Here is a 25,813-nt window from a genome sequence, read left to right as displayed (position 1 = left end):
TTTTAAGCAGACACGTGTGCAGGTAAATGGAAAAAGACACACATGCTTGGTTTTAAGGATCTGAAGCGTCAATCAACAGGATTCACAACAGAAACACAGTGACACTTTGATACCGGTTCAGCGTATTTCTCCCAGTTTTGAGAATATTAGCTGTGTGTTCGTTCTGAAACCTTGAATAAATGGAAAAATTAATAAATTGGAAAACAACTGTATTGACAATTTGTATTGATAAATAACATCAACCTGCATCATATCTGCTGAGTGAAATCCAACACTTTTTTTTTTTTTTTTTACTAATTTTGGATGCTGATTCCAAAAATAGTGTCCGTTTTGCACATCGAGCATGTCACACTTTCCATAATTCTATAAAACATATTTTATATTTTGTTGCATTTCTGCGTTTGTAAATTGTACCATTTGTTCAATTTTCAGTCCTTTTTCATATGCTTGACATTATTTGATGCTTAATCCTGATATCTGCTTTTTCCCCATGTGTTTTCATGTTATTATAATGAACACATGCATTTATGAATGTTTTGATACAGCAGGTGTTCCTTCATTAATAACAAGTGCTTGCTTTTGTTGTAAATTTCACATTGTTTCTGTCATGCAAGCCACACCTAATGTCCTTTTTGGGACTATTCCTCCGTCTGAATAGAGGAAGTGAGAGGAAAAGTGTTTGAGGACAGTCAGCAGATGTTTCCTTGCGTCTGTTTTCAGACACTCAAAAAATAACCTTTTTTCTTCTTCTGTTGTGTTTTAATTCATGAAGATGTATGCAGAATATAACACACCTTTTTAGTCTGTTGAAAAGGCTGTCGTCATTCTTTTTTATGTCTTGAACCATTTTTTGAAGCTGCCTGAAAGTCAAAACATGAGTTAAGAAAAGCACATGCAGATCAAAAGTTTGGTTGGTAGGGTTTTTTTGTAATAAAAAGTAGGCTGCATTTATTTGATCAAAAATACATCAAAATTCTGAAATATTATTAGAATTTAAAATAACTGTTTTCTAATTAAATATATGTTTAACTGTAATGTATTTCTGTGATGCGCAGCTGTATTTTCAGCATCATTACTCCAGTCTTCAGTGTCACATGATCTTCAGAAATCATTCTAATATGCTGATTTGCTGCTCAAGAAACATTTCTGATTATTATCAATGTTGAAAACAGTTGCGCTGCACAATATTTTCGTGGAAACTGTGATACATTTTATCTTTACAGGATTCTTTGATGAATAGAATGTTCAAAAGAACAGCATTTATTTGAAACAGGACTCTTTCATAACATTATAAATGTCTTTACTGTCACTTTTGATTAATTTAATGCATCCTTCCTGAATAAAAATATTAATTTCTTTAAAAAAAACACTTAGTCTGAAATGGTAAGATAGGTGGATAGGTGTTTGTATCAGTACACATGCTTCGTGAAGCTCTCAGACATTCTGTAAAGCTCTGTTGAAGCGTAAAGCCTGGGTTTAACAGCTTATCATACAAAGTGAACTGCTTCTGAGCTGCTAACGTCTGTGTTTGTGTTTGTGTTTGTGTAGAAGAGACAGAGGTTGAGACACATAATGAATACAATTACAGTCCACATAGAAACTCAACACAATTCCAGCTTAAACCACTCACTAACTTCAAGATATCCATCAATCGATCCGAGCTGGTCACATGACGTGTCCTCATTGACCTTCATTGGCGTATTGTATTGTTGTATATCTGATTATATCTTTATTTAACCTTTATTGATAGCCTCTCTGAGATTAAAAAACTCTTTCACAGGAGTGTCCTGGCCACAATGAGCAGCAGTCAGTTTCATCCCAAATGTACAAAACAAAAACAAACTAAGAACACTTATCTTAAATGGTTTTACTTTTTGTAAATAATGATTTCAGTGACTTTTCAAAAGCTTCCTGTTAGCTTTAAGAGATGCAGATAAAAATAATAATAATAATTGATAAATCATTTGCTGTTTTTCAGTTGCATGCTCATATAGATTTACTAAATGCAAACATTTTGATTTATTGAAAAAGAAGTATTTTAAGTTAATGTAAATCTTTAACTAGTTGTAGTCCGACTGAAACTGAGCGCAGACGACTTCCTTATGCATAGATGACAGTAAAACTAAATCATTTAAAAGCTTGCCTTACCTAAGTTTATCTGTAGCAGGAGCCGTGAATCTGTTGAAATGCTCCATTCTGTGTTTCTATACTGACTGCGGTGAGTTAGTAGTGTGAGCTGCTAGTTGAGTGTCAGCTAGTAGTCGACTGAGCGTGTTGGACATCGCTGGTTAAGCAGCACATGCTGCAGCTGTGTCGAGGAGGGCGATTTTTTTCCACAGAAGTGGTCGGTAATGAGGATTATGAAACTGCTGTTGAACATCATGTTACCTCTATATTTAGAGCCACTTTGAACTGATTCACTTCAATGAAATGATGCTATTTCTTGCGCCTCTGTGTTCTCAGTCTCTGTCGTGTGCATTTTGCAAACTTTTATGCGTCTAATAATAATGGTTATGGTTTCCCTTAATGAACTTGATTATTGCACTCTTCTGTTTTGTTCTAACAGTCAAGAGGCTGCACTGTGAATGATGTTTAATGCATTTGTATTCATAAACAAATGTGACCCTGGAGCACAAAAGCAGTCTTAAGTCGCTGGGGTATATTTGTAGCAATAGCCAAAAAGACACTTTATGGGTCAAAATTATCGATTTTTCTTTTATGCCAAAAATCATTAGGATATTAATTAAAGATCATGTTCCGTGAAGATATTTAGTAAATTTCCTACCGTAAATATATCAACACTTAATTTTTGATTAGTAATATGCATTGCTAAGAACTTCATTTGGACAACTTTAAAGATGATTTTCTCAATATTTAGATTTTTTTGCACCCTCAGATTCCAGATTTTCAAATAGTTGTATCTCAGCCAAATATCGTCCAATCCTAACAAACCATACATCAATGGAAGCTTATTTATTCAGCTTTCAGCTGATGTATAGATCTCTATTTCAGAAAATGTAACCCTTATGACTGGTTTTGTTGTCCAGGGTCACAAATGTGCACATGTGTTTTACTTCATGGATATGAAACAAACTTCTTGACTTTTCTAAAAATGTTTTTAAAGGTTAGTGAAAGTATGCATTTTTATTTTTGGTTGCAGTTGTAACTGACAAGGAACGGACTTTTTGCTCAGTTGGTCTTGTATGCACTTTATAAGATATATATTTGTTTCTTTGCAAAAAAATTAAAATAAAATAAAGAATTAAATTAAATTGCATTGCTAAAATGTCTAAATCATGTAGGATATTTAGAAGTGAAAACAATCTGTTGTTTTCATGCATTATTTTGTAAAATATAGAAAAATACATGTAAAAAATGAAATTGCATGAAAAATTATTATTTTTTAAATAAATGATTAAAAATGATACAAAGAGCAAATATAGCATTGGATCAACAATAAAGTAACAATATAAAAGTAGCAATTTAATGTTCATTACTGATTTTTTTTTTTGCATTCTGACCATATTGATTTGTATCTTTGCAGAATTCACATTCCTAAAATTTCAGTATATTCAGTAGTGCAAACATTCTGCTTGATCTGCAAACCAAGTCAAGAAACATCATTTCATGTTCTGTGCTGATGTCTTTGTGTATATTCTGACCAACATATATTTGTCTCTTTGCAGAAAAAAAAATACAAAAAATAACTGTATTGCTAAAATTTCTATGTCTTATAGATTTAGTAGTGAACAGTGCTGGGTAGTAACTGATTACATGTAATCTAGATTACATAATCCATTACAATTACTTTTTATGGATTGCATTTTACATAGCTTCACACAATGGCAGTAAATTATTCATAATTTATTAACACCAAGTCTTTATTTTCTTTTCTTTCAATGTTTCCTTTCTAAATTAACCTACTTCTTCTATACATTTGGACAGTCTTCCAGTTTTTGTGTAATTACACATGCCATCCACTAGTCAGGTGGCTACAATTGCACAGAAAATGGACATGTTTTAATTAGTATTTTTATGCAATGTATAGATTTGCAATCCACGCTTCCGAACAAAAGTACCACTCAGTCAAGTTAGATCATGTGTAATTGCGTATAATTGCAAGTAACTAAACACTGTTGATGCGTAGCTGTGAAATACTACAGTATGTCTTCATCATGTCCCGTGAACTTCACTAATTATTCATTCTGGAAGTCTGGGTGAAAATATTTCAGACCTGGAGGACTTTGGCCATGTGACATTTTCATGTTTATTGATTAAAAATGGAATATATTTTCTTTCCTTTTTTTTAAGTCCCAGTAGTTAAGTCAAAAGTAATCAAAAAGTAATCAGACTACATTACCTAATATGTCTATGTCTAATCCAGATTATGTACTTAAATACAATTTTTGTCATGTAATTTGTAATCAGTAATCGACTACAATTCTTAAATAATCTACCCAGCACTGGTAGTGAAAATATAGATAGATGTAAAACTAGTCCAGCGTCCTCATTCCTGCAGACAGTCATTGACTACTATCAGTGAGGAACACATGAGAAAAATACTGGGGATTCTACAAACAGGCAGCGGGCTGGAGAGTTTAGTGTAGAAATAGAAATAGAAACAGAAACGGATCCCTTACGGCCGATGGATGAAGCTGAATTTGTTGAGGTCACCGGCCGAAAGCGTCTGCAAGAGAAACAACAGGTTTAAAAGAAATCACTTCCATGTTTTGAGTTCAGTCTGTCAAACAGAGTAAAGTTTTCCATAACTCGTCTGTGTTCTATAGCTTCAAGGTGAATTTCTGCAAAGAGAATCAGTAATGTTCAGTGACAGTCGGGCTCTGTTTGAATGTTTCTGTGAGACACACACACACACACACACACACACACGCGCACACACAGTAACTGTACCGAAAATAGACTTTATTTAACAAACTTTTCTGTGATTAAACAGAATGTAACAATTCTAAAATTGGCACACCTGATTGATTCTTTCTGCATACACTGTAAAATCCAATAGTTTACCTTACTTAGATATAATTAGTTATCTTTACTTAGTTGTTATACTTACTCGGTTTTATTAAGTAACAGCTCATTTTAAGGCGAATAAAACAACTTACTTGCTGCAATGAGTAACTCTTACTTCAAATATTCAAGTAGCCACAACAAAACCGATGACATTAATACACCAGTGGGAGGCAGCAGTGCGCTAATGTGTTGCTAATGTGCAACAAAACAACAGAAGAAGAAATAAGCACGGTTAGAGAGCATGCGCAACAAGGTATTTTGGCGAATTTAAGACTTTTTTTACTTTTCAAACTGAAAAATTTGTAGCTAGTTAAAAAATGAAAAGTCAGAGGTACAATTCTTGAACATGCCAAAAGTCCTCAAGATGAGCTCACAGTAGGTTTTAAAGTCAATCTTTATGTGCCACTGATAATTAATTGTTTACTGTAATCTTTTGCAGTGTTAACACTATAATTTTATAACACTGAGGCTTTGGTCACTTAAGTTATTTTTAAGTTAACCATGTTATTGTCAATATTTTTAATACATCACAATCATAGTCATTACGTGATCACACATTTAAGGTTTAAACTGAATGAGCTCTTTGTCTTGCAGTAATTATTGCTTTGCTGTAGTAACACTTACTACTGTAATACAGAGGAAATGCTGCTTTTCAATTGGTTTTATGACTGAGGCCTCAAGTAGATATGTATAGAAGTTTTCTTTCTTTCTTGTAAAGTATGCAAATATCAAGGAATGAATGTGAATGTAATCTACAATTCACAACAATAGTGGAACTTGCCTTTAACTGAAGAATTATTTGTCATATTTGGGACAAGTGCTTGTGGCAGCGTGAACACCGTACTGTTTCGGCCTCAGTGCACTGAAGGTAAGGTATTTCATTTTTAATCTCTGATACAGCAATAGAGCAGTTTTTGACTCAATCATGTGCTACACTTTATTTACAATATTAAATTATATTTCAAATAATTTCTTGCGGATGAAGTATACATGTAACCACTGTATTTCTTTGCATGCTTTTAGCAAGTAAATCAGATTGCTGTTTAAGTAAATACAACTTAGAAATTCCAAGTTGCAGGAAATGTTACATGAGTTGGCTCAACTTAAATAAAAGAGTTGTTTGAAATACGCACATAGTATATTGTACTTATTCATTTAGTTGTTGAAAATAGTGATTCTGAGTTACCAGAACTTGCGTGTAAGTTTACAACACTAAATAAACCTTTGTTATTACAAATTATTATTCTTATTTCACTTTACTTGTTTTTTTCAAGGCAATCGGTTTGCATGCTTTTTTTAAGTAAGGTTTACTAATTGGAATTTACAGTGTACTTGTTTTTAATCAAACTTTAGAATGTATTCATTTTCATTAAATGGTTTAGAAATTGACTCCAAAATTGTTCAATTAAAAGTGTTCCCAGAAGTTTCTTTAAATTAAAATATATGTATGCAAATACTGCTATATTGCTTTGTTTTTGATCAGTTTATATGAATTGGTGTCATAACGTGTTTCAGTTTCAATTTTACAAAAAAAAATAAAAAAATGTAAAAAATATATTAAAAATCATTGACATGTGGCCTGCAATTAAATAATAATAGGATAACTATTTAAATAGTTATTTATTTTCTTGCATTAAATAAATGAAAAATGTTAAACACACACACACACACACATACATACAAAATAATGCATGAATATTGGTATTGCTGATGAGAATTTACACTCTTAAATATAATTTGCCAGTAAATCCTGTACATGATATACATTACAATAGTAGATCATAGTAAGAAAAACATCATATTACTTCAGAGAATGTGATTTCTAAGTAACAAAAGTTGCTAAGTCAAGCCAAAAGGTGAAATCATCTTTATGGTTTATGATTGTAAGATGCATTTTTTTCTGGCTTTATTAGGAATATAAAATTGATGTTAAATGTTTTAAACACTAGTATGTTTATACCTTCAGTAAACACACTGATTAATTCAGTTGTTATCTCAATGTTATGTCCCTTACTAATTTAGCATTTTTCTGTTTTGAGACACACTGGTTATGTTTGGAATGAAAAACTAACTTTTATATATATAGCCCATGTTAAAAGAGTTGCTGGTGGTTTTTTCCACTCCATAATAGTGGACTCACTGAGCATCTGTGTTGGCTCAAATGTTGATCAGATTCATATGTTCCCAAGGAACACAAACTGATTCAGATATACAGCCTGAGAGCCTTTTTTCTAAATTATTATTTATATGAAGCAGCTGTCAAATAAATTCTGTGTAATCAAAAAACTTGAACAGGCTTTTTCCTCATTTCTAACACTAGGTGGAGACCTTAGCCAGCGGGAAAACAGGCTGCGTTCCAATTCACCGGCGTGTGCCATATGCACTCAAGTGTGTTGTTGAAAGTCCATACATTTGAGTGTTTTGATAATAGACATACTGTGATGACAGCAGACCTTCAGAAGGAAGAAAAGCAATCATGAATGAATCATCTGAGACCCACAGAAATGATCCTCAATAATATGTACTGCATTTGGCCTATTTCTGTTTGATGTTGGAACACTTAGGCCGCCTTTCATTTTGCCCTTTTTAGTACTTACTGAGTCTAAAGATTCCTGAAGATGCAACTTTACTTTAAATGACATTTTGACATTGTCTGAAGGAAATGAGAGTCGTGGTGTGAAGGTGTTTTGAGTGTTTGTCAGGGCGCTACTGTCACTGCAGCACTGCTTTTAACACGTTGCTATGTGGTTGCTAGGGCGTTCTGGGGTGTTTTTAGAATGTTGCTATGCAGTTGCTAAGGTGTTTTTAGAATGTTGCTATGTGGTTGCTAGGGTGTTTTAGAATGTTGCTATGGAGTTGCTGGGGTGTTCTGTTTTTTTTTAGAATGTTGCTATGCCATTGCTGGTGTGTTTTTATAATGTTGCTACGCAGTTGCTGGGGTGTTGTGGGGTGTTTTTAGAATGTTGCTATGTGGTTGCTAAGGTGTTTTTAGAATGTTGCTATGTGTTTGTTAGGGTGTTTTTAGAATGTAGCTATGTGGTTGCAAAGGTGTTTTTAGAATGTTGCTATGTGGTTGCTAGGGTGTTTTTAGAATGTTGCTATGTGGTTGCTAGGGTGTTTTTAGAATGTTGCTACGCAGCTGCTGGGGTGTTTGTAGAATGTTGTTATGTGGTTACTAGGGTGTTTTTTTTAGAATGTTGCTATGCAGTTGCTGGGATGTTCTGGTGTTTTTAGAATGTTGCTACACAGTTGCTGGGGTGTTTTAAAAATGTTTCTATGCAGTTGCTGGGGTGTTTTTAGAATGTTGCTATGCGGTTGCTGGGGTGTTTTTAGAACGTTGGTGTGTGGTTGCCAGGGTGTTTTTAGAACATTGCTATGTGGTTGCTAGGGTGTTCTGGGGTGTTTTTAGAATGTTGTATTGTGGTTGCTAGGGTGTTTTTAGAATGTTGCTGGGGTGTTCTGGGGATTTTTTAGAATGTTGCTTTGTGGTTGCTAGGGTGTTTTTAGAATGTTGCTAAGGAGTTGCTGGGGTGTTTTTAGAATGTTGATATGCCGTTGCTGGGGTGTTTTTAGAACGTTGCTGTGTGCTTGCTAGGGTGTTTTTAGAACATTGCTATGTGGTTGCTAGGGTGTTCTGGGGTGTTTTTAGAATGTTGCATTGTGGTTGCTAGGGTGTTTTTAGAATGTTGCTATGGAGTTGCTGGGGTGTTCTGGGGATTTTTAGAATGTTGCTTTGTGGTTGCTAGGGTGTTTTTAGAATGTTGCTAAGGAGTTGCTGGGGTGTTTTTAGAATGTTGATATGCCGTTGCTGGGGTGTTTTTAGAATGTTGCTACGCAGTTGCTAGGGTGTTTTTAGTACATTGCTATGTGGTGGCTAGGGTGTATTTAGAATGTTGCTATGTGGTTGCTAGGGTGTTTTTAGTACATTGCTATGTGGTGGCTAGGGTGTATTTAGAATGTTGCTATGTGGTTGCTAGGGTGTTTTTAGTACATTGCTATGTGGTGGCTAGGGTGTTTTTAGAATGTTGCTATGAGGTTGCCTGGGTGTTTTTTGAATGTTGCCATGCTGTTGTTGGGGTGACCAAAACACACAACAAAATAACACTGGCTGCTAGGGTGTTCTAAGTAAATGCAGAGCACTAATTCCGAGTATGGGTCACCATACTTGGCCACATGTCATGTCACTTAGCTGTGTTTAGAATGTTGATATTTTTAACAATGGTAATAGTCAAGGACATCCTATTTTGGGGTTATTTTTATTTTATTTATTTTTATTTTAATGTGGATTCTGGAGTCTATCCCAGTAAATAAGCTGGAGGCTTTTTATTTTATTTTTAAATAAGCTGAAGGCTTATTTTACTTTTAATTTATATGATTATATTTCTGTATTTTTATTTTATTTTGATAGTTTTTTTATATTTTAATTGCATGTGAACTTTGGTTAACACTGTCACATGATTAAGGCTTTAGTTAGCCTCAAATATTGAGCTATAAATGAAAATGTTTGTCACACATCCTTCTGCTTTCAGAGTAATACTCGCTGCATGATGCATCTGAATTGACCCGAGCTCCAAAACCCCTGGCCTCCGAATTTAGTGAGGCACCTTTCTTAAGAATCTGAAGAGAAACGGCTCTAATAGAGACAAATGCAAGAGGTTGAGCTCTCGGAATCCCTGCAACTCTCTGAAGAGACAAAGACAAGAAAATCACCTAGCCCTGCCTAAAAATCAAGCTTAGCCTTTTGACACAGAATAAAATATGGAATATTTCACCTGGGCGCCTCCTTGGATGCTGCTTGCTGAAGTGAATTATTTATGTGCAGTTTCTCCAGGAGTCGGAGAGAGACACTTCAGCAGCGGCCTGGAATCACAGCTGCATATTAAAAAGCTCAGCAGAGTCTCAGCTTGAGTCCCACATCCACTCACCCCTCGCTTTCACAACTCGGTCCAAAACTGTCTGAAAGCCGTCAAAGACATCTGAGGAATTCTATATCAAGAACACGAGATCGTCGAGTTTGACCCAGCGCTCGGTCTGAATGAAACGCTGAGAAAAAGAGGAAAAGACAAGCAAACGGACTCCAGGACTCTTGTGCTGACACGTTTCATCTTTCAGACTGATCTGAGAACGGGCCGGCGCTGGCTAAGCAGCAGAAAATTGCTTTCGAAGCTGCAAGCTACTCATGATTGAAGACACCTGACGTGCCTCGTTTTCTTTCCTGTGCTGTTCCTGTTGAAATCACAGGCTTGTGATTTATAAAAACAGTCATCTAATGTTTTGACCTCTGCTTCTGGTTGGAAAAAAGCTTTTAAAAGAAAAATATAGTTAAGTTACACTGCAAAATTTTGCCACCTGATTCAACTTTAAAAACACTATTATAGTTTTTATTATTATTTTGAATTGGCTTTTGATTTTCTTGTTTTCATTTTAATTTAACTTTTAGTCCTTTCAATTAAAACCTTTATTTAAATATTACTATTTAGGTTTAACTTTTTAACTTTTAGTTTTTGATTTTGTTTATTTGCAGTTAGTCATTTTAATGCTTTAACTTGAACTATGGAAATAAGAAATGCTTCTTTGGTTTCTTTGTGTCAGTACAATACAGTTGTCAGACTCTGTTCCGTGTTTTGTGGTTGTTTTCCTCCGTGTTCCCGCACCGTAGCAGATCGTGACAGAATACCGGACCTTAAAGTAAGCGGCACCCCCTCTCCCCGTTTTGATTTCCGTTTTTTGAAAGTGTTTGCTTTGTTGTTTTTCCCATGCGTTCCTCCACGTCCCCAAGGTTGGCTCAGGCGAGCCCAGACCCCATCGTCTTTGCAAGGGCGTTCGTGCCGCTCGCCCTCACCAGCTCCCTCGAGGGGGAAACCCTCGCAACGCTGTTCCGGATCGGAATGACATTCCATCATCCCACGGAGCTCCCAGACACCACCGACCTCGACTGGAAGGAGACAGTCATCCGGTGTCTGGAGAGTCTTCCCGATTTCCCGAGTCCAGTCAGCCGGCAGTGAATGTGGCAAGCCCAAAGGACGCTAATGTGGCAGCTCGCTCCAGTGTCAACTCCTCTAAAGCGTTTTGCTGTGCCTGCTCCTCCAGAGCACCCTCCAATGCCAGCACCACTTAAGCGCTATCCGATCCGAAGCCTGATCCCCGGTTCCGCCCAGGGAGGGCTCCTGATCCCCCCGTTGAGCCCAGGGAGGGCTCCTGATCCCCCGGTTCTGCCCAGGGAGGGCTCCAGATCCCCCGGTTCTGCCCAGGGAGGGCTCCTGATCCCAAGTTCCGCCCAGGGAGTGTTATGTCAGACTCTGTTCCGTGTTTTGTGGTTGTTTTCCTCATGTGCCTTCCTTTCCCATGTTTAATTTGTCCCAGGTGTTTCAGGTGTAGACACAGATCGTGACAACAGTTTTATTTTATTTATTTAATTAAAAGTATTCTTTATTTATATTTACTGTATAATAAGCTTTTTTATTTTCAGTTTTCATTTTGTATGTAATTTTTTAATTTTATTAATAGGGTTTTTTTTCTTTTATCTGTAGGTTTAATTTATTTTTTTATTTAATTTTTAGCTTTATCTCTAGGTTTTATTTATTTCCAGTTAGTTGCCAAGGAAACAGTTCATCTTATATTTACTTTTTATTTCAATAAACAAAACTTAGAATTACTGTTATAGTTTTTATTAATATTTGGAATTGGCTTTTATTTTTATATTTTCAGTTTAAATTTTTTTTAAAATTTATTTTTTATTTTACAAATTGTGTTTCTTATATTACTATTCAGGTTTAATTTATTTTTCTTTCAGTTTTAGTTTGACATATTATTTATTAATATTACTTTATTTATTATTTATTTAGTTAGTAATGTTAGTGCTCCAACTTCAGCTTATTTCAGTTAGTTCCCCAAATAAACATTTGTTATTTTCGTTTAAGTTCTTCATCTTAGATTTATTTCAGCTTTTTTTTTTTATATCAGTTGCTTCATTGAATATTTTCATATAATCAAACTAGCTGTACAAGTAATTTCAACTTTTTTTTTTTTTTTTTTAAATGTTATTGAATCTTGTATAACTTAAAGGTAGTTAATTATTTGGAATTATAATGTAATGGAAAAAAACATATTTACTTTCGGATGATAACATTTTTTACAGTGATCGTTGGTTATTTTATACCCAGCACAGGAGTGAAAGTGATCATGTTGTGTTTACAAACGGCTCATCAGGCTCTCAGCACACACTCACTGTGTGTCAGAGGAAACCTTCCTGTGATCTACAGACTCTTTCACCAGATGGTTGCCGCATAAACGCCACATGAATATGCAAAGATGTCTAATATATGCCCTTAACACCCATTCAGGAGGACAGTGGGAGTGATGTAGAGGAGCAATAGAGGAAAACACGTCCGAAACATACGGCACGATGCTGCGACTTCACTGAACTTTGAGCACAACACTGATGAAGCTCGTACAAATATATAGTATATTTGCACTCGTCAAGTGCTAGTAAGGCTACACATGGAAAAAATGGCTTTTTTTGTGAGTAAGTGAAACTACTGGCTGGTCAGTATTTAGGAAGTAGTGTTTTTTTTAACTAATCTAAAAGAAGGAGGTCAACTCGCTGAGTCAACAAAACAAAAATGAGGAACAATGTATTTCATTTTCAACAGCCTACTTTTAATGAGATAATTAAAAAGCATCCAAAACAGGTTTTAGTTATGTTTTTTTCCAATTTTCTTTTATTTTTTTGTATTATTTCATTATATGTTATTATTTTAATTTATATTTTAAATCAGAAAAACAAAAATAAGAAATCACGTAATTCCTTTTCAACTTTTAATGAGATAATTAAGAAGCATAAGAAGTTTTCTTTTTTCTTATTTTTTTCTTTTAATTTCTCTGTCTATATTTTTATTTTTGCATTTTATTTTTGAGTGTTTAATTTTCAACAGGTAAGAGGATTTGTATTTTTTTTCTTTCTTTAAATTTTTTTTGTATTTTATTTAATTTTTTTTATTAAATGTAATTTTATTTTTGAGTCAACAAAGCAAAAACAAAGTGTATTTAATTTTCAACATACTTTCAATGAGATTATAAAAAAGTCTGAACCCATAAATTTTATTTTATTTTATTTTATTTTATTTTATTTTATTTTATTTTATGCTAGGGCCTATCCCAGGGTCTCTGGGTTTTTCTCAGGGTTTTTATTTTTATTTAATAACATTTTTTAAATTTTATTTTAATTTATTAAATTTAAGTCAACAAAGCAAAAACAAAGTGTATTTAATTTTCAACATACTTTCAATTAGATTATAAAAAAAAAAGTCTGAACCCATAAAATTTATTTTATTTTATTTTATTTTATTTTATTTTATTTTATGCTGGGGCCTATCCCAGGGTCTCAGACTGAAAGCTTTTTTTATTTTTATTTAATTTAATTTTTTTATAGTTTATTTATTCACTCATTTAATTTGCCAGCCATTATCACAAAACTACACACATACTGTCTACACACAATCCAACAAAACAGTGATATCCACACAATACTGTAATTGATTTGAATAGATTCAGGCTGAATCGAGTTCCTATTAGAGTTTATATGGCGCTCAGTCAGTAATTTTGGGGTTGGACTGATAACCTAATTTTGGCCTATACTTCAAGCCCCACCATTCATTTTTTCCTCATTAAATATCCTGTTTTCATTTGGAAATGTCCCACGTTGTGAAGGGTGTAATTTCTCTGTCACCAAATGGAACTGCAGACATAATGACTGTTTCCAAACAGGTTTCCCAAGCACTCCTACAGGTAATCTCGCCCGGACCGGCTTCGCTGATTCAGAGGGATGTTGAAATGTCATGCCGCCAGCTAAACTATCCCAGGTAGATCATGAAAAGTCTCTTTCAGACCACGTTTGGGACACTGCATCAATGCAAATCCATCACAGAGACCACAGTCATCATTACACATTCAAGGAAGTCAGGTTTGTTTGCTCGCTTCCCCAAGTGGAAGAGTGAAAGCACTGCTGCGTTTTTATTGCATTTATCACTGATTTGATCTAAAATGTGTGAATTAGTGTAAACAACTGATATAAATGATTAAAGAAAACAGATTTGATTTAGCTAAATGTGCCATTTGCAGAGAGAAGACATCAATATTGAGCAAGAAAGGAATCTACCAGAAAGTGACAGCCGTCGATCCTGTTTCTCTGTACAGCGTCTGCACAGTCTTTCAAGTTGTGCTGTCAACAAACACCATTATGTTTGAGCTATTTTACATAGTCGTGTGCAGCACATCAATAAAATAACAAAAAAGGTGAATAGTATTGCTAAAAGTGATTTACAGATAAATTGAATCTCCGAAGGCTCACCTGACTCAGAAGAGCGGCGACCCGCGCTGGACTCCAGCCCTCACATTGCTCTCTAGTTGGTAAACTCATCCTGGTCAGTTTTCTAGACTAACTCCTCTCAACCGGCTCTGACAATAACTAACATTTAGCAGAGGCTTTACTGCTCTGTATGAGGCAAGTTCATGCAACATGGGAAGTTCCTCTTGACGGTAACTGACCCTATACGCCACTATTTTCTCACACTTCTCTGTCAGAAACTGTGGTGAGGAATTCATTTGTGTAGGTAATGCAAAGCCACAGCAGACTATTTCGACTGACGTCTGATTTTGAGGCCACTTAAAAGTGCGCATAAAGTGTGAATGAACTGCTTTTTAAAGTTAAGTGGGAAAACACAGGTTGCAGAAGACAGAAAGGGAAATGAAAGATAAACCCGAGAACGTACTTTAGAGCGGAACTAGCTGTTACATGAGCTTTATGTCATGAACTGTGAGGTTTTTTGGTTTTCGTTGGTGATTTGAAAAAGTTGGGTTATTTTCTATTTTCAAGCAAAGAATTATGTCAGTTTGGGGCAAGTTGTCACATTTTCACTGTTTTTTTTTTCTTACAGCTCATTAAACATTTTCTGTAAAATAAAAACAAACAAAAAAACACAATGTTTTGATGTTTTAGAAGTTAATTTTTCTATACATTTTTGTAATTAAATATTAAAAATTAAATAAAATTAATTTTTTAATAAATAAACAAATACATAAATTATAATATACTATACTTTACTGTTATATAATATGACAACGTTCAACTTGTGTGATTTCTTTAATGACCATTTGATCTATTTTATTCTTTTTATTTATTAATATATTTTGCCTGGTGAAAATGTTTGTTAAGTGACCTGTAAATGACCAGCTGGGCCTGGGTTTTGCAAATTTATTTTTAATATAATATAATATAATATAATAATCATTTGTATGATTTATTATAAAAAATTAATAGAGAAAAAAATTGAGAAAAAAGGTCATTTAACAAACACTGTGGTTTCTCCAAGTTTTTTCCTCTATCAATAAATAATACATATAATAATAATAATAATAATACATAAATATTTTATGTATGTTGTATGTATGAATGTATTTATTTAACATATAGTAAAACAAAATATCTTTTTAAGTGAATTGAGAACCCTACAGAATTTCAGATACTATTAATTTTTTGGTAAAGCTGCTTTACATCAGTGTCCATTGTGAAAATAAGAGCCTGGTCTCATGAAAATGTGTATCAATAGCATGATTTTTTATTTATTTGTATTTTTTTATTTTTTTATTTCATGTGCTATTTATATACAAAACTGACTTTGGCATGCATATGATACGCATTTTGTTGCCGTGCATATAATACACATTTTGCCGTGCATATAATACACACCTACCCCACACCCCTAAACCTACCAATTGCGTATCATATGCACGCCAAAGTCCATTTCGGCGTATAAACTGTATGCCAAATAGAAACAGAAAATCGTGCCATTGAAACGCACATTCAAAGGACTATTAATTCAACAGTCAAGGCGTGTAATGTGTGTATTTATTCAGACGCTGACTTCAAAATGAACTCACACTGAGAAATATTCACTGAAGTAAAGCGTGTGACAACTAGCCCCGGTCTCCCCTACAGCTTGCACACATGCAGTAGACGTAGTACATAATGGAGAACAATGAGCGCTTGTGGGTAATTACAAATATATCCACTTACTCACTTTTAGTTGGCCGTGTCTTAAGGGTTTTTTTCTCAACAGGAAGCAATGAAATATGTAAATGCTTTTAATAACGTTTGTCATTTCCTTTTAAGACAGTTAACCACCATAGCATGCGATCATGAGAAGATATTTGACATTGAATTATCTGACTTATGCAATAACAACCTAAAAATATAAATTTTACTTTGAAATTGATATGTGTTTTCCCCCACAGGTTTCAAATGTTTTTGCTGACCACAGAATACACAAGTTTCTGTTTCTCTCTTATTAATGAATTATCAGACTCAAGCACTCTCTGTAAGCTTCAGTGCTGTCCAAATGATGGGAAATGTCATTTCGAGCTGTTTATTTCACCTGCGTCTTTGTCTCGTCTGTAGGCCGCACACAGACGATGCACCACAGCTCGAGTGGTTTCAAACAGGTCAGTTTCAAGAGCTGCTTGGGTATAAATAGGGTTTTCACAAAGACGAGATACAATAAGCTCAAGATAAGTTTCTGCATCTAAAAATGCCTCATATGGAAAGTTTTAGGCTTTTTTTTTTTTTTTTTAAACGTATATGCTGTTATTGAGAAACACTATATGATACTATGAGAATAGTACACTGAAGAAATTTGGTGTTGAAACAATTTTCACTTATAAATTGATCAGTAAATTGCATAAACCATATGGAAATGTAATATATGATATACATTGCCCTATATACAGTAGATGAAAATATAAGTTTATTTGTATATGTACATATGTTAGTAATATCTATGATAATTTTTTTATATTGCATTATATGTAGTAACCATCTGTCAACAATATTTATTTTATGTATGCAACTTAATGAAAACAATATATATTATAAAAAATCTGTATGTTTATATATGTTTTGTAGTAATTATTTAAATAAATGTCTATCTTATGTTATATATACATATATATTTACTTACAGAATCAACATGCATTGATGGAATTTCCAATAGGCTCCATATATGACAAAATATTTCATATATGGAAATTTAGTATATGTACATATATTACATTTGCATATGGGAATATGTGATTATCAGTTTTAGTGAGATTCTACAATTCAGTTATTTGGAAATACTGTGATGCCATAAAACTCTCTCGTGCTGGTAATAATGTTTTTGTGATGCATTGTGTATTATATTTACAAAGAATTATTGCAGTATTAATCATAATGATTCACTTTATAACAGCTACTTCATAATGTTAAGATGAATTATGTACTGATGCAGTGTTTTTATATAAAATTAATAGCAGTTATTGTTAATACGGTTGTTCCAGGAATCGTTGTTGTGCAGGTGCTCCGACACGGACTATTTTTCACCGGTCTGCGTTTTTAATTCTGGACTGGATCCAAACCCACGCTGACATGAAGAATTGAGAGGAAGTGGCTTTATGATTACACAAAAGCTACAGTGTGACCCTCCGGTTAACCTCCGGCATCAAGTTAATGAGAGTCGTAGCATCATTGTCAAAGACGCACACACACACACACACACACACACACACACACAGACACAGACAGACAGAGACTGAGGTTATGAGAAAATGACCCATACTGATTCTGTGAATGAGGTCTCTCTCATTGCTGTAGTTTTCTTTTGGTCCCTTTCAATGGACCCTTTTCTCAAGACTGTGATGACGCGTTTAACGGTCATCAGCATCGTAAATCGTAAAAAGTTTTTCATATTTGTATTGTATGTACATTTATCACAATATTCTTTGTATTATATCACCTTTGCATCAAATTACAAAAAAACAGTTAACGCATCTGTGGGAGGGATGGTAAATTTGTTCTTAAAATCGAAGTTTACCCAACTATGACGACGTCCGCTGCTGAGAAACCTGGAAATGTGAAAAGGGTCGATTAAAGGAGAGAGATACAGAGAGAGATACAGAGAGAGAGACAGAGAGAGAGAGAGAGAGAGAGAGAGAGAGACGGGTCTGTGTTTGCAGGTTATTTAGATGGGAGTGTTTATAGAGGACTAACGCAGCAGCAGTGTTTGTGATCTATTAGATACAGGGCTGTAACCACCATAGACATAGAGGAGGACAAGTACACCCCCCCTCAAATAATCAGAAATGTACCCCCCAATATTTTAAAATCTTGCACTGTACGCTACCCTCCATTACACAGCAATCTGTTTGTTGTTAGCAGGACATAAAGGTTTAAAGGTACGTTTTTAATTTAGGCTGGTCCGGTCCGACTTTGGAAACTCAATAGTTCTCTCCAAGGGCGTAAATTTCATCTAACAGTTGGGGGGGACAATAAACATAAAATTTCTCAAGAGCAATTTTTGAAGGGGACACAAATAATACAACTAAAATTGTACTTGCAAGGACAGATATGTGTACACAGCATGTGTACAGTGCATGGCATGGAGACCGTGTTTAAATATGAGTTCTCTGTGCATTATTTACAATACACAGAGAGGTTTGTAATAATATATTTAGGGGGGACAACCCTCAGATGGGTGATTTACGCCCCTGGTTCTCTCCTTAAATATGAAGAGGTCAAGCAACAGATTAATGAGATATTCCAAATTTCACAAAAAGGCTTATGGATGTAAATATAATATGTGACCATGGACCACAAAACCAGTGATAAAGGTCACTTGAAAGCTGAATAAGTAATCTTTCCATTGATGTATGGTTTGTTAGGATAGGACAATATTTGGCTGAGATACAACTATTTGAAAATCTGGAATCTGAGGGTGCAAAAAAATCTAAATATTGAGAAAATCACCTTTAAAGTTGTCCAAATGAAGTTCTTAGCAATGCATATTACTAATCAAAAATTTGGTTTTGATATATTTATGGTAGGAAATGTACAAAATATCTTCATGGAACATGATCTTTACTTAATATCTTAATGATTTTTGGCATAAAAGAAAAAATCGATAATGTTGACCTATACAATGTATTGTTGGCTATTGCTACAAATATACCCGTCACATATAAGTCAGACATTGAAGTGAATTGAAGTGAACAAACATTCACTTGTTTTGGACATTTTGCTCAGATTTATTTAAATGTTCATTCGATCTAATTTTGTGAGTGACTTTTCTTTCTGTTTTAAAGATGTTTTCTTTGGATTGTTTGACTACTCGAAAGAGAACACAGGAAAATAGAACTTTTTATAATTACTAATATTGTTTCCTGCTAGCTAAATTTCACATACATAAACAAAAATCTGTCTCTAAACCTCTCTTTTCTTTATTCAAAGCTGATGTAGACAAGTAGCCTATATAGACATTTTTATTTATTTATTAATTTTGTTAACCTGGCATCACCTCCCTTACAAAAATGAACCGTTTTACTAAAATAAAAATAAATAAACATAGTAAACCATGGTGAACACAATTTATCCATGCTTTTTCTACACTAACCATATTTATGGTAAAACTGTAATTATACAAAAACAAACAAACAAACAAAAACATTGTTACTACACTTTTACTATAATAAAACAATGGTTAATTTTTAAGGGATTTATTTGTGTATACTTTCTTTTTTCTTGTTTTGTTTTATAACTGTACTGCCTTAATGGTTTGAGGTTTTGTACTTTTTAATAAAAAAAAAAATCAGAATAAGATTCGCAATACTTGCTCCGAAGTCCCGTTCTGAAACAAATGATTCGCATACACTCCGAAGTTCCAACCTAAATCAAATGATTCGCGATTCGTGCTCTGAATTTCTGATCTGAATCAAAGGATTTGCGCTCTGCGCTCTGAAATTCTGATTAGAATAATGATTCGGAAACCATCATTTCAGATCGGGACTTTGGAGCTCGGATCACTAATCTTTCAATTCGCTAAATGATTCGCGAAGTCTGAATCAAATGATGCGACGCAATGGTTTAACTGATTCAGAGTTTCAAAAAGCTCTGTTTCACCCATCACTATGTGCTTTTACAAACCATACCGAAATTCGAAACATTTTTGGTAGTGAATCGCTTGAATTGATCGAAGTCACGAGTTTGAATCAAACGGAGCGGTAAAACGCCAAAAAGTGGGTAGTTCCACAATTAGTTCTGGTACTATGAAAAGGTTCCCGCGGTGCTAAAGGCCCTATTGACTCAGTCAATTCGGTTCCTCCGCGTTTCGCGTCTTCAGTCATGTTTACACGACACTGTCAGCACTACTATTGGCTCAGCTAGCTAGTTTTATGACATTAACTGAAATAAGTGAAAAGAATGATATTTACAAATAAAATATCCATATTTCCATTCCAAAGATAACATCCAACAAATCAACGAACATATTTAGGTGAGGTAACCGGTCAAAGACTATAGAATGCGTACTATAGAATATGTCTTAAAAGGACTTCGAACCGGTTCACTGCTAACTAGTGAAACACTTCAATAATATGAGGAGCTGCAGCTTGGAGAATGCGGGCAAATAGCGAAACATTGAATATTTGAGAACTGTTTTATGATATGTTAGACAGTGATGGAAACTGCTCGACTTTTTCCTCTAATATGGCCTTTTTGAATTGTAAATAGGCCTATCGTTTACGTGATTCGTGAATTCCTAACTGATCAGTGATGATAACGAAACGTTTGGCATTTTCGACATATTAGGCATACAAATAAAAAATGCACGTAAATACTTCCCTACTAAAATGAGAATTTCTTTCACCTTTCTATTTCTTTATGCTTCATTAGCCCGCGCTCCACGCTTAACACAGTTTTAATGATTTAAAACGTTTTCGATAAAGCCACGATTGAACCAAACCAAATGGTGAAACTTTGATTTGAGGCAAAAAAGTATTTGAAAATCAGATCAAGAGACAATCAGATAAAAAGAGATCTGCTGAATTGTAGACAATGTCAGTCTTCACCAGGAAATCCGCTGTTGAACATGATTATTTCAAAAATAAGGTAGAATAATGCAGTTTGGTTGGCTTCAACAAATGCATTTATACCAACGATTAACAACCTCGTAGCTCAAAGTAATCAGTCTTTAAAGGTTTGTAAGTTATCATTAAAAATCAATTCCTATGGAGAAAATGAAAGGGATTTTTACTTCCACAACTCGACTGTTGTGCTCTATTGCTGTGCAGTTACTAGGGTGTTTGCTAGTATGTTTTTTTAATTTGTTTTTTATTGGACGAAGTTGACAGAGTGATAATTCTCAATGATAAAGCAGGTGAAAAATTTCGTCTCTATATATGAGACCAGAGTCATATCTAGAAACCAGAGCTGTGCACCTGTTTTATCAATAGCTAGGTGAAAACTGTAATATGATTGCTTAGAGCATGCATTAGAATAACAGAGATGAAGACAAAGATAAAAAGAAAAAGCAACTGGGAAAAAAACTCAACAAAGCATCAACAGAATAAATAAACAAAGCAGTAGGAAGTGAATGATGCACTGAGGGAAACAGTGTGAGTTCTTCTGTAAAGAAGAGGCATAATAAAGATCTAAAAAGCCCTCAATGACCAGTTCATCTCCACATATGGTACTTAGCGTCCATTCAGCAGCTAATGAAGGGTTTCTTCTTAGCGAGTAGAGGCTCATTAGCTTGCTCAGGCAGATGGTGGTGCGTTAGGAACAGGCTGGTGTGCTGTACTACATATGTGCCACGTCTGTGAGGAAACTGCTGGACGTTACTGGACAGCTGTAGAGGTTTATCACTCTGACCAGCCCTCTCAAATCCCACGACAACTCGGTGGAGAAATTCAGTCCAGCACTTGTGAGATGCAACAAGAAAAACAAGGTAAAGTTCACTCAGATGCACCTGCAGAACATGAATATATTCTCACTGCGTGACTGGAAAACAGCTTGAAACAGACTCGTGTAAGCATTGTTTTCAGAGATGCTGTGGCTGCAAACATATGGATTGAATCCCAATGTGCCCACCATCCATCTCATATGATATGCCAAAGCGAGACAGATGTATCCCAAATGGTGTTGAAAATGCACTAAATGGCCAAAAGCATGTGGACGACTTCTAATTAACAGCTTCCAGTGATTTCCATGAGGACAAACCTTAATGCTACACATAAAATGATGAAATCAAGGGAATTGTGTGCTTTAGATTTTGTTGCAACACTTTATGAAGGGTGTTTTTCTACACCAGCTTGACGACACCCCTGTGCACACAGACAAGTCCATATTATTTGTTGACTTTGGTGGTGAGATGTTTTCACTGGAATTACTGCAACAGCTAAATGCCATTTATTAGAAAGAGAGGGACATATATTGCTTTATAGTGCAAAATTGGGCCATTTTTCCCCAGTCATCTCAATGAAAAAAGTGTCCCAATTTACTTGAATTCCCCCTATATCAAAGGTGCTTAAAATCCTATTTCTAGTTGATCTAGTCTGAAATATAGTCTTGGCATTTGCATTTGTGTTTTTCTGTTGAGTATTATATTTAATACATCATTATTTTTTGGCTCATGTAGTCTGATATAGTGAGAATATGGAGGGGAAAACAGCTTAATTTTATTCAGAGACTCAAACTGCTCAAAAATGTGTAATTTGGTGCAGATGCTGATATTTATATACTTATATTGACAAAAAGTAAGATGAAATTCTGATGCATATTATGTAAATCAATGAGGTCTTTATAACAGTATAGCAGATACTGACATAACATTAATTATCTGTCGTCACTCTATATCTCCAATAATATGTCTTAGTAAGATGATCAGAACATTTAATGCAATGCAATACAGTGATGTTTGAGAGATGAACAAATAAACGTTCCCAGAAAAGCCTGACGATCATATAGTCACATTTGAACATGATTTTTCTAAAAAAAATGTGTATGAATGATCAAATAAACCTAAGTTACTTCAGTTGCATTTAGAGTTTTTAACACCATTATCATCATGATAGGCTTTTTTGACAACAGTCTTGTTGGAAATGCGAAGTGGAAATTACCATGGAAATGAGAAGTGATGGTCACACATCTCATTTTAAGACTTTAAAGAGACATTTCACCCAAAAAATAACTTGTTGTCATCATTTACACACCCACGTTATTCCAAATTGGACTTTTTGTCTTCTTTTCTGAAACAAGATATTTTGAGAAAACTGTTCTTTTGTCCATGCAGTGGAAGTCAATGAGCCTTAACATTGTTTGGTTACCAGTGTTCTTCAAAATATCTTAATTTGTTGTCTTTTGTGAAAGACATACAGGTTTGGACTAACATGATGAAGAGTAAATGATGAAAATATCAATATTTGAGATGAGGGTAGCTTTGTGTCATTTCCAAACCAAGCAAAATTTAGGATTTTTATTCAGAAACAATAATTTCTTTTACACTTTATACGTTCAGAGTGGTCCTAATGAAGGAATCAGACATTAATGTGTGTGATCGTGTGGTATAAAGGCCTGTGGTGTCACATTGCCATACCAGAGAGTTTGTGAAAACATACTCTGTGCTATTTATTCAACGTTGCCCTCAGTGCAGGTATTATTTTCCTTTTCTCTTCCCTGTGACCCGGTGTTCTGCATCCATCTGTTAGTGGTAGTTTTGGCAGTGCCCTATCAGAACAAGTGCCAAATCAAAAGCACCTGTTGTAAGACTCTTCTACTCTTTGCCAAAACCATAAACAAACACGCCACACCAACTGCCAATTTTGTCTGTCAAAGGAAAATAAGACATCAACGGCATCACCCCATGCAACTGTGAAGAATATGCGACAGAAGCCCCAGGCCCTGGTTCAGAGATGTTTCCGACAGCTCTTCTTACTCGAAAGCGTCGGCGGCCTGAAGTTGCCTTCGTTGGGGGTCGCGAGGAGGTGAAGTTCAGGGATGTGAGACTGTTCCTGGTGGAGAGGAGGATGGGAAAAAGCAGAAGGAATTTTCTGTCTAATCTCGCCAGATCTAAGGGCTTCTGCGTAGACGACGCTCTCAGGTACGTGACACAGAAAACAACCCAGTGGATGATGTGAGACGCCGTGACCTAATTCATATTCCAGAGTCACCCTCAGGCCAAGATGTTGGTGACAGTAAAGAAGTTGAAACCATGTTTTTGGTTGAAACCGTGGTCCTTGGTGATTCATAAAATGCAAGTCAGCAGCTACTTTCTTGCCCACCGGGACAAAAAAAAAGTCCCAATTCTCATATTATCTATTCTAAATAGTATTCAAAAATAGAATTAGTATGTCTTGAATCGTAGTATGTTGAAATGAGTATGTCAAAGATGGTCTACCGCTTCTAATTAGAATTCGAAGTGCAGATCGATGCACACTCTAACAGCTAATATTGCCCACAACACATTGAGCGGTGAACGAGGATTCAATTAGAACTACAAACAAGCATAAAAAGTGTTTAAAAACTACAAACGTGGCAGATACGCGAGACTGACGGACAGAGAAAGGGGTTTGAGTGATAAATATTTTTTTCATCAGGTTAGACATTGATTATTTATTTAATGGTATCCGTGTTATATTTCATCTGCAGCAACATTGTGAACTTTTATAATGATGTGTTTGGTCATTAACTTTTAAATGCATCACTATGTGCATTTAAATGCATCATAGTGATATAGTACAAGTAGGCGAATTGGGACGCAGCATTAGTTCAGCTGGAAAACGTACGCTACAATTCTAACCTGAAAATGTCTACTCTGCTCCATACTGCCAGGGTTGCATGACAAATTTAGCCCAATGGCCAGTCAAAAACAGCAGAGTAGAGCAATGACCATATCCCAAATATCAAAACTCAAAGATGACTGACAGGACCATGCTGGAGGTTTTGATGCTCAACAGATCCTGAACTCATTGACAAATATCTGATCTCGTAAGATGTGCTCTCTTTACACAGATTGCGCATGATCGGGAAATCTAAAGTGAAAGTGAACAGATTTCAATACCCTGCATATTGATAGCAGGTCCCTGCTGCACGAAAATTATACACAATATTAGAATGTTCGTTCAGGATCCGATACGCCAGTATTTTGGCTCATTTCGAGTCTGAGTGACTGTCAGGCGTCTGGAAGTGAGTTATGATTGATTATCCTGTAGGGCTGCCCCCAAATAGTCGACTAATCGTTAGTCGACCAGAAGAGGCTTGGTCAACCAAAATTGTATTAGTTGCTTAGTTGCAGAAAAAAAAAATCCACATTGGCGAAGTCACGCAGATCGTTAAGGCTGGTCTATGTGGTAGTACATCGGGCAGGACATCCAAACGCTGGCCTATCATTCATCGACCTCAAATACGGCTTATCATCTGAAATATGTAAGTATTAGCAACTTTACATGGCCGCTCAATCTAATGTTAACCTAGAGAAATGTGCGCTATCTGTGCGGAGCGTGGAAGCTGAACAGCAGCTCACTGCAGGACAGATGGAGGCGCCGGTGTGCTCACTGTCTCTTAAAATATTCCGTCATTTTTGCTCGTACAGATAAGAGTAATACATCTTTCGAGTCTGTAAAGACTCTACGTTTATTTGTGTGCACTCACAATAACATCAGAACATTGCGCTTTTGTAAAATAATGAAAGAGATCAGGATGCGCTTTCTGCCGTTTCGGTCTCTGTGAACTTGAGGGCGAAACTCCGTGTATATCTTTGCCTTACAGGCATTAAAAATATATCTATAGAGAGTGAAATGTCTACTTTTTAAATAAACCAATTAAAATGGTAAACAAATATTCTCAGATTATGTAATCCGTATGAAACATGCAGGTGCATCCACTACTGTGGAGATGACGAGTTCATCTCTTAAACCGAAAACA

At 35.1% G+C, this 25,813-nt stretch overlaps 2 protein-coding genes across 2 annotated transcripts in view; one reads left to right on the top strand and one right to left on the bottom strand.

The window, feature by feature from the left end:
* Positions 1-14,516, bottom strand: part of LOC107689365 (B-cell linker protein-like) — a 25,362-nt gene extending 10,846 nt beyond the window's left edge. Inside the window, exons 1-5 of the mRNA XM_016487325.1 lie at positions 14,378-14,516; positions 14,186-14,248; positions 4,641-4,687; positions 795-860; positions 114-170 (exon numbers count right to left, since the gene is read on the bottom strand). Of these exons, the coding sequence (XP_016342811.1) occupies positions 114-170; positions 795-860; positions 4,641-4,687; positions 14,186-14,248; positions 14,378-14,446 (302 nt within the window). The 5' untranslated portion in view covers positions 14,447-14,516. The remainder of the gene's footprint in view (positions 1-113; positions 171-794; positions 861-4,640; positions 4,688-14,185; positions 14,249-14,377) is intronic.
* A 9,236-nt stretch (positions 14,517-23,752) lies between these two features.
* Positions 23,753-25,813, top strand: part of dntt (deoxynucleotidyltransferase, terminal) — a 94,648-nt gene continuing 92,587 nt past the window's right edge. Inside the window, exon 1 of the mRNA XM_016487324.1 lies at positions 23,753-23,990. Coding sequence (XP_016342810.1) covers positions 23,803-23,990 — 188 coding nt within the window. The 5' untranslated portion in view covers positions 23,753-23,802. The remainder of the gene's footprint in view (positions 23,991-25,813) is intronic.

The sequence above is a fragment of the Sinocyclocheilus anshuiensis genome, unplaced genomic scaffold (assembly GCF_001515605.1).
Source record: "Sinocyclocheilus anshuiensis isolate Anshui unplaced genomic scaffold, SAMN03320099.WGS_v1.1 scaffold709, whole genome shotgun sequence".
Lineage (NCBI taxonomy): Eukaryota > Metazoa > Chordata > Actinopteri > Cypriniformes > Cyprinidae > Sinocyclocheilus > Sinocyclocheilus anshuiensis.
The sequence above is the reverse complement of the archived record's forward strand: the minus strand, read 5'-3'. Positions and strand labels throughout refer to the sequence as shown.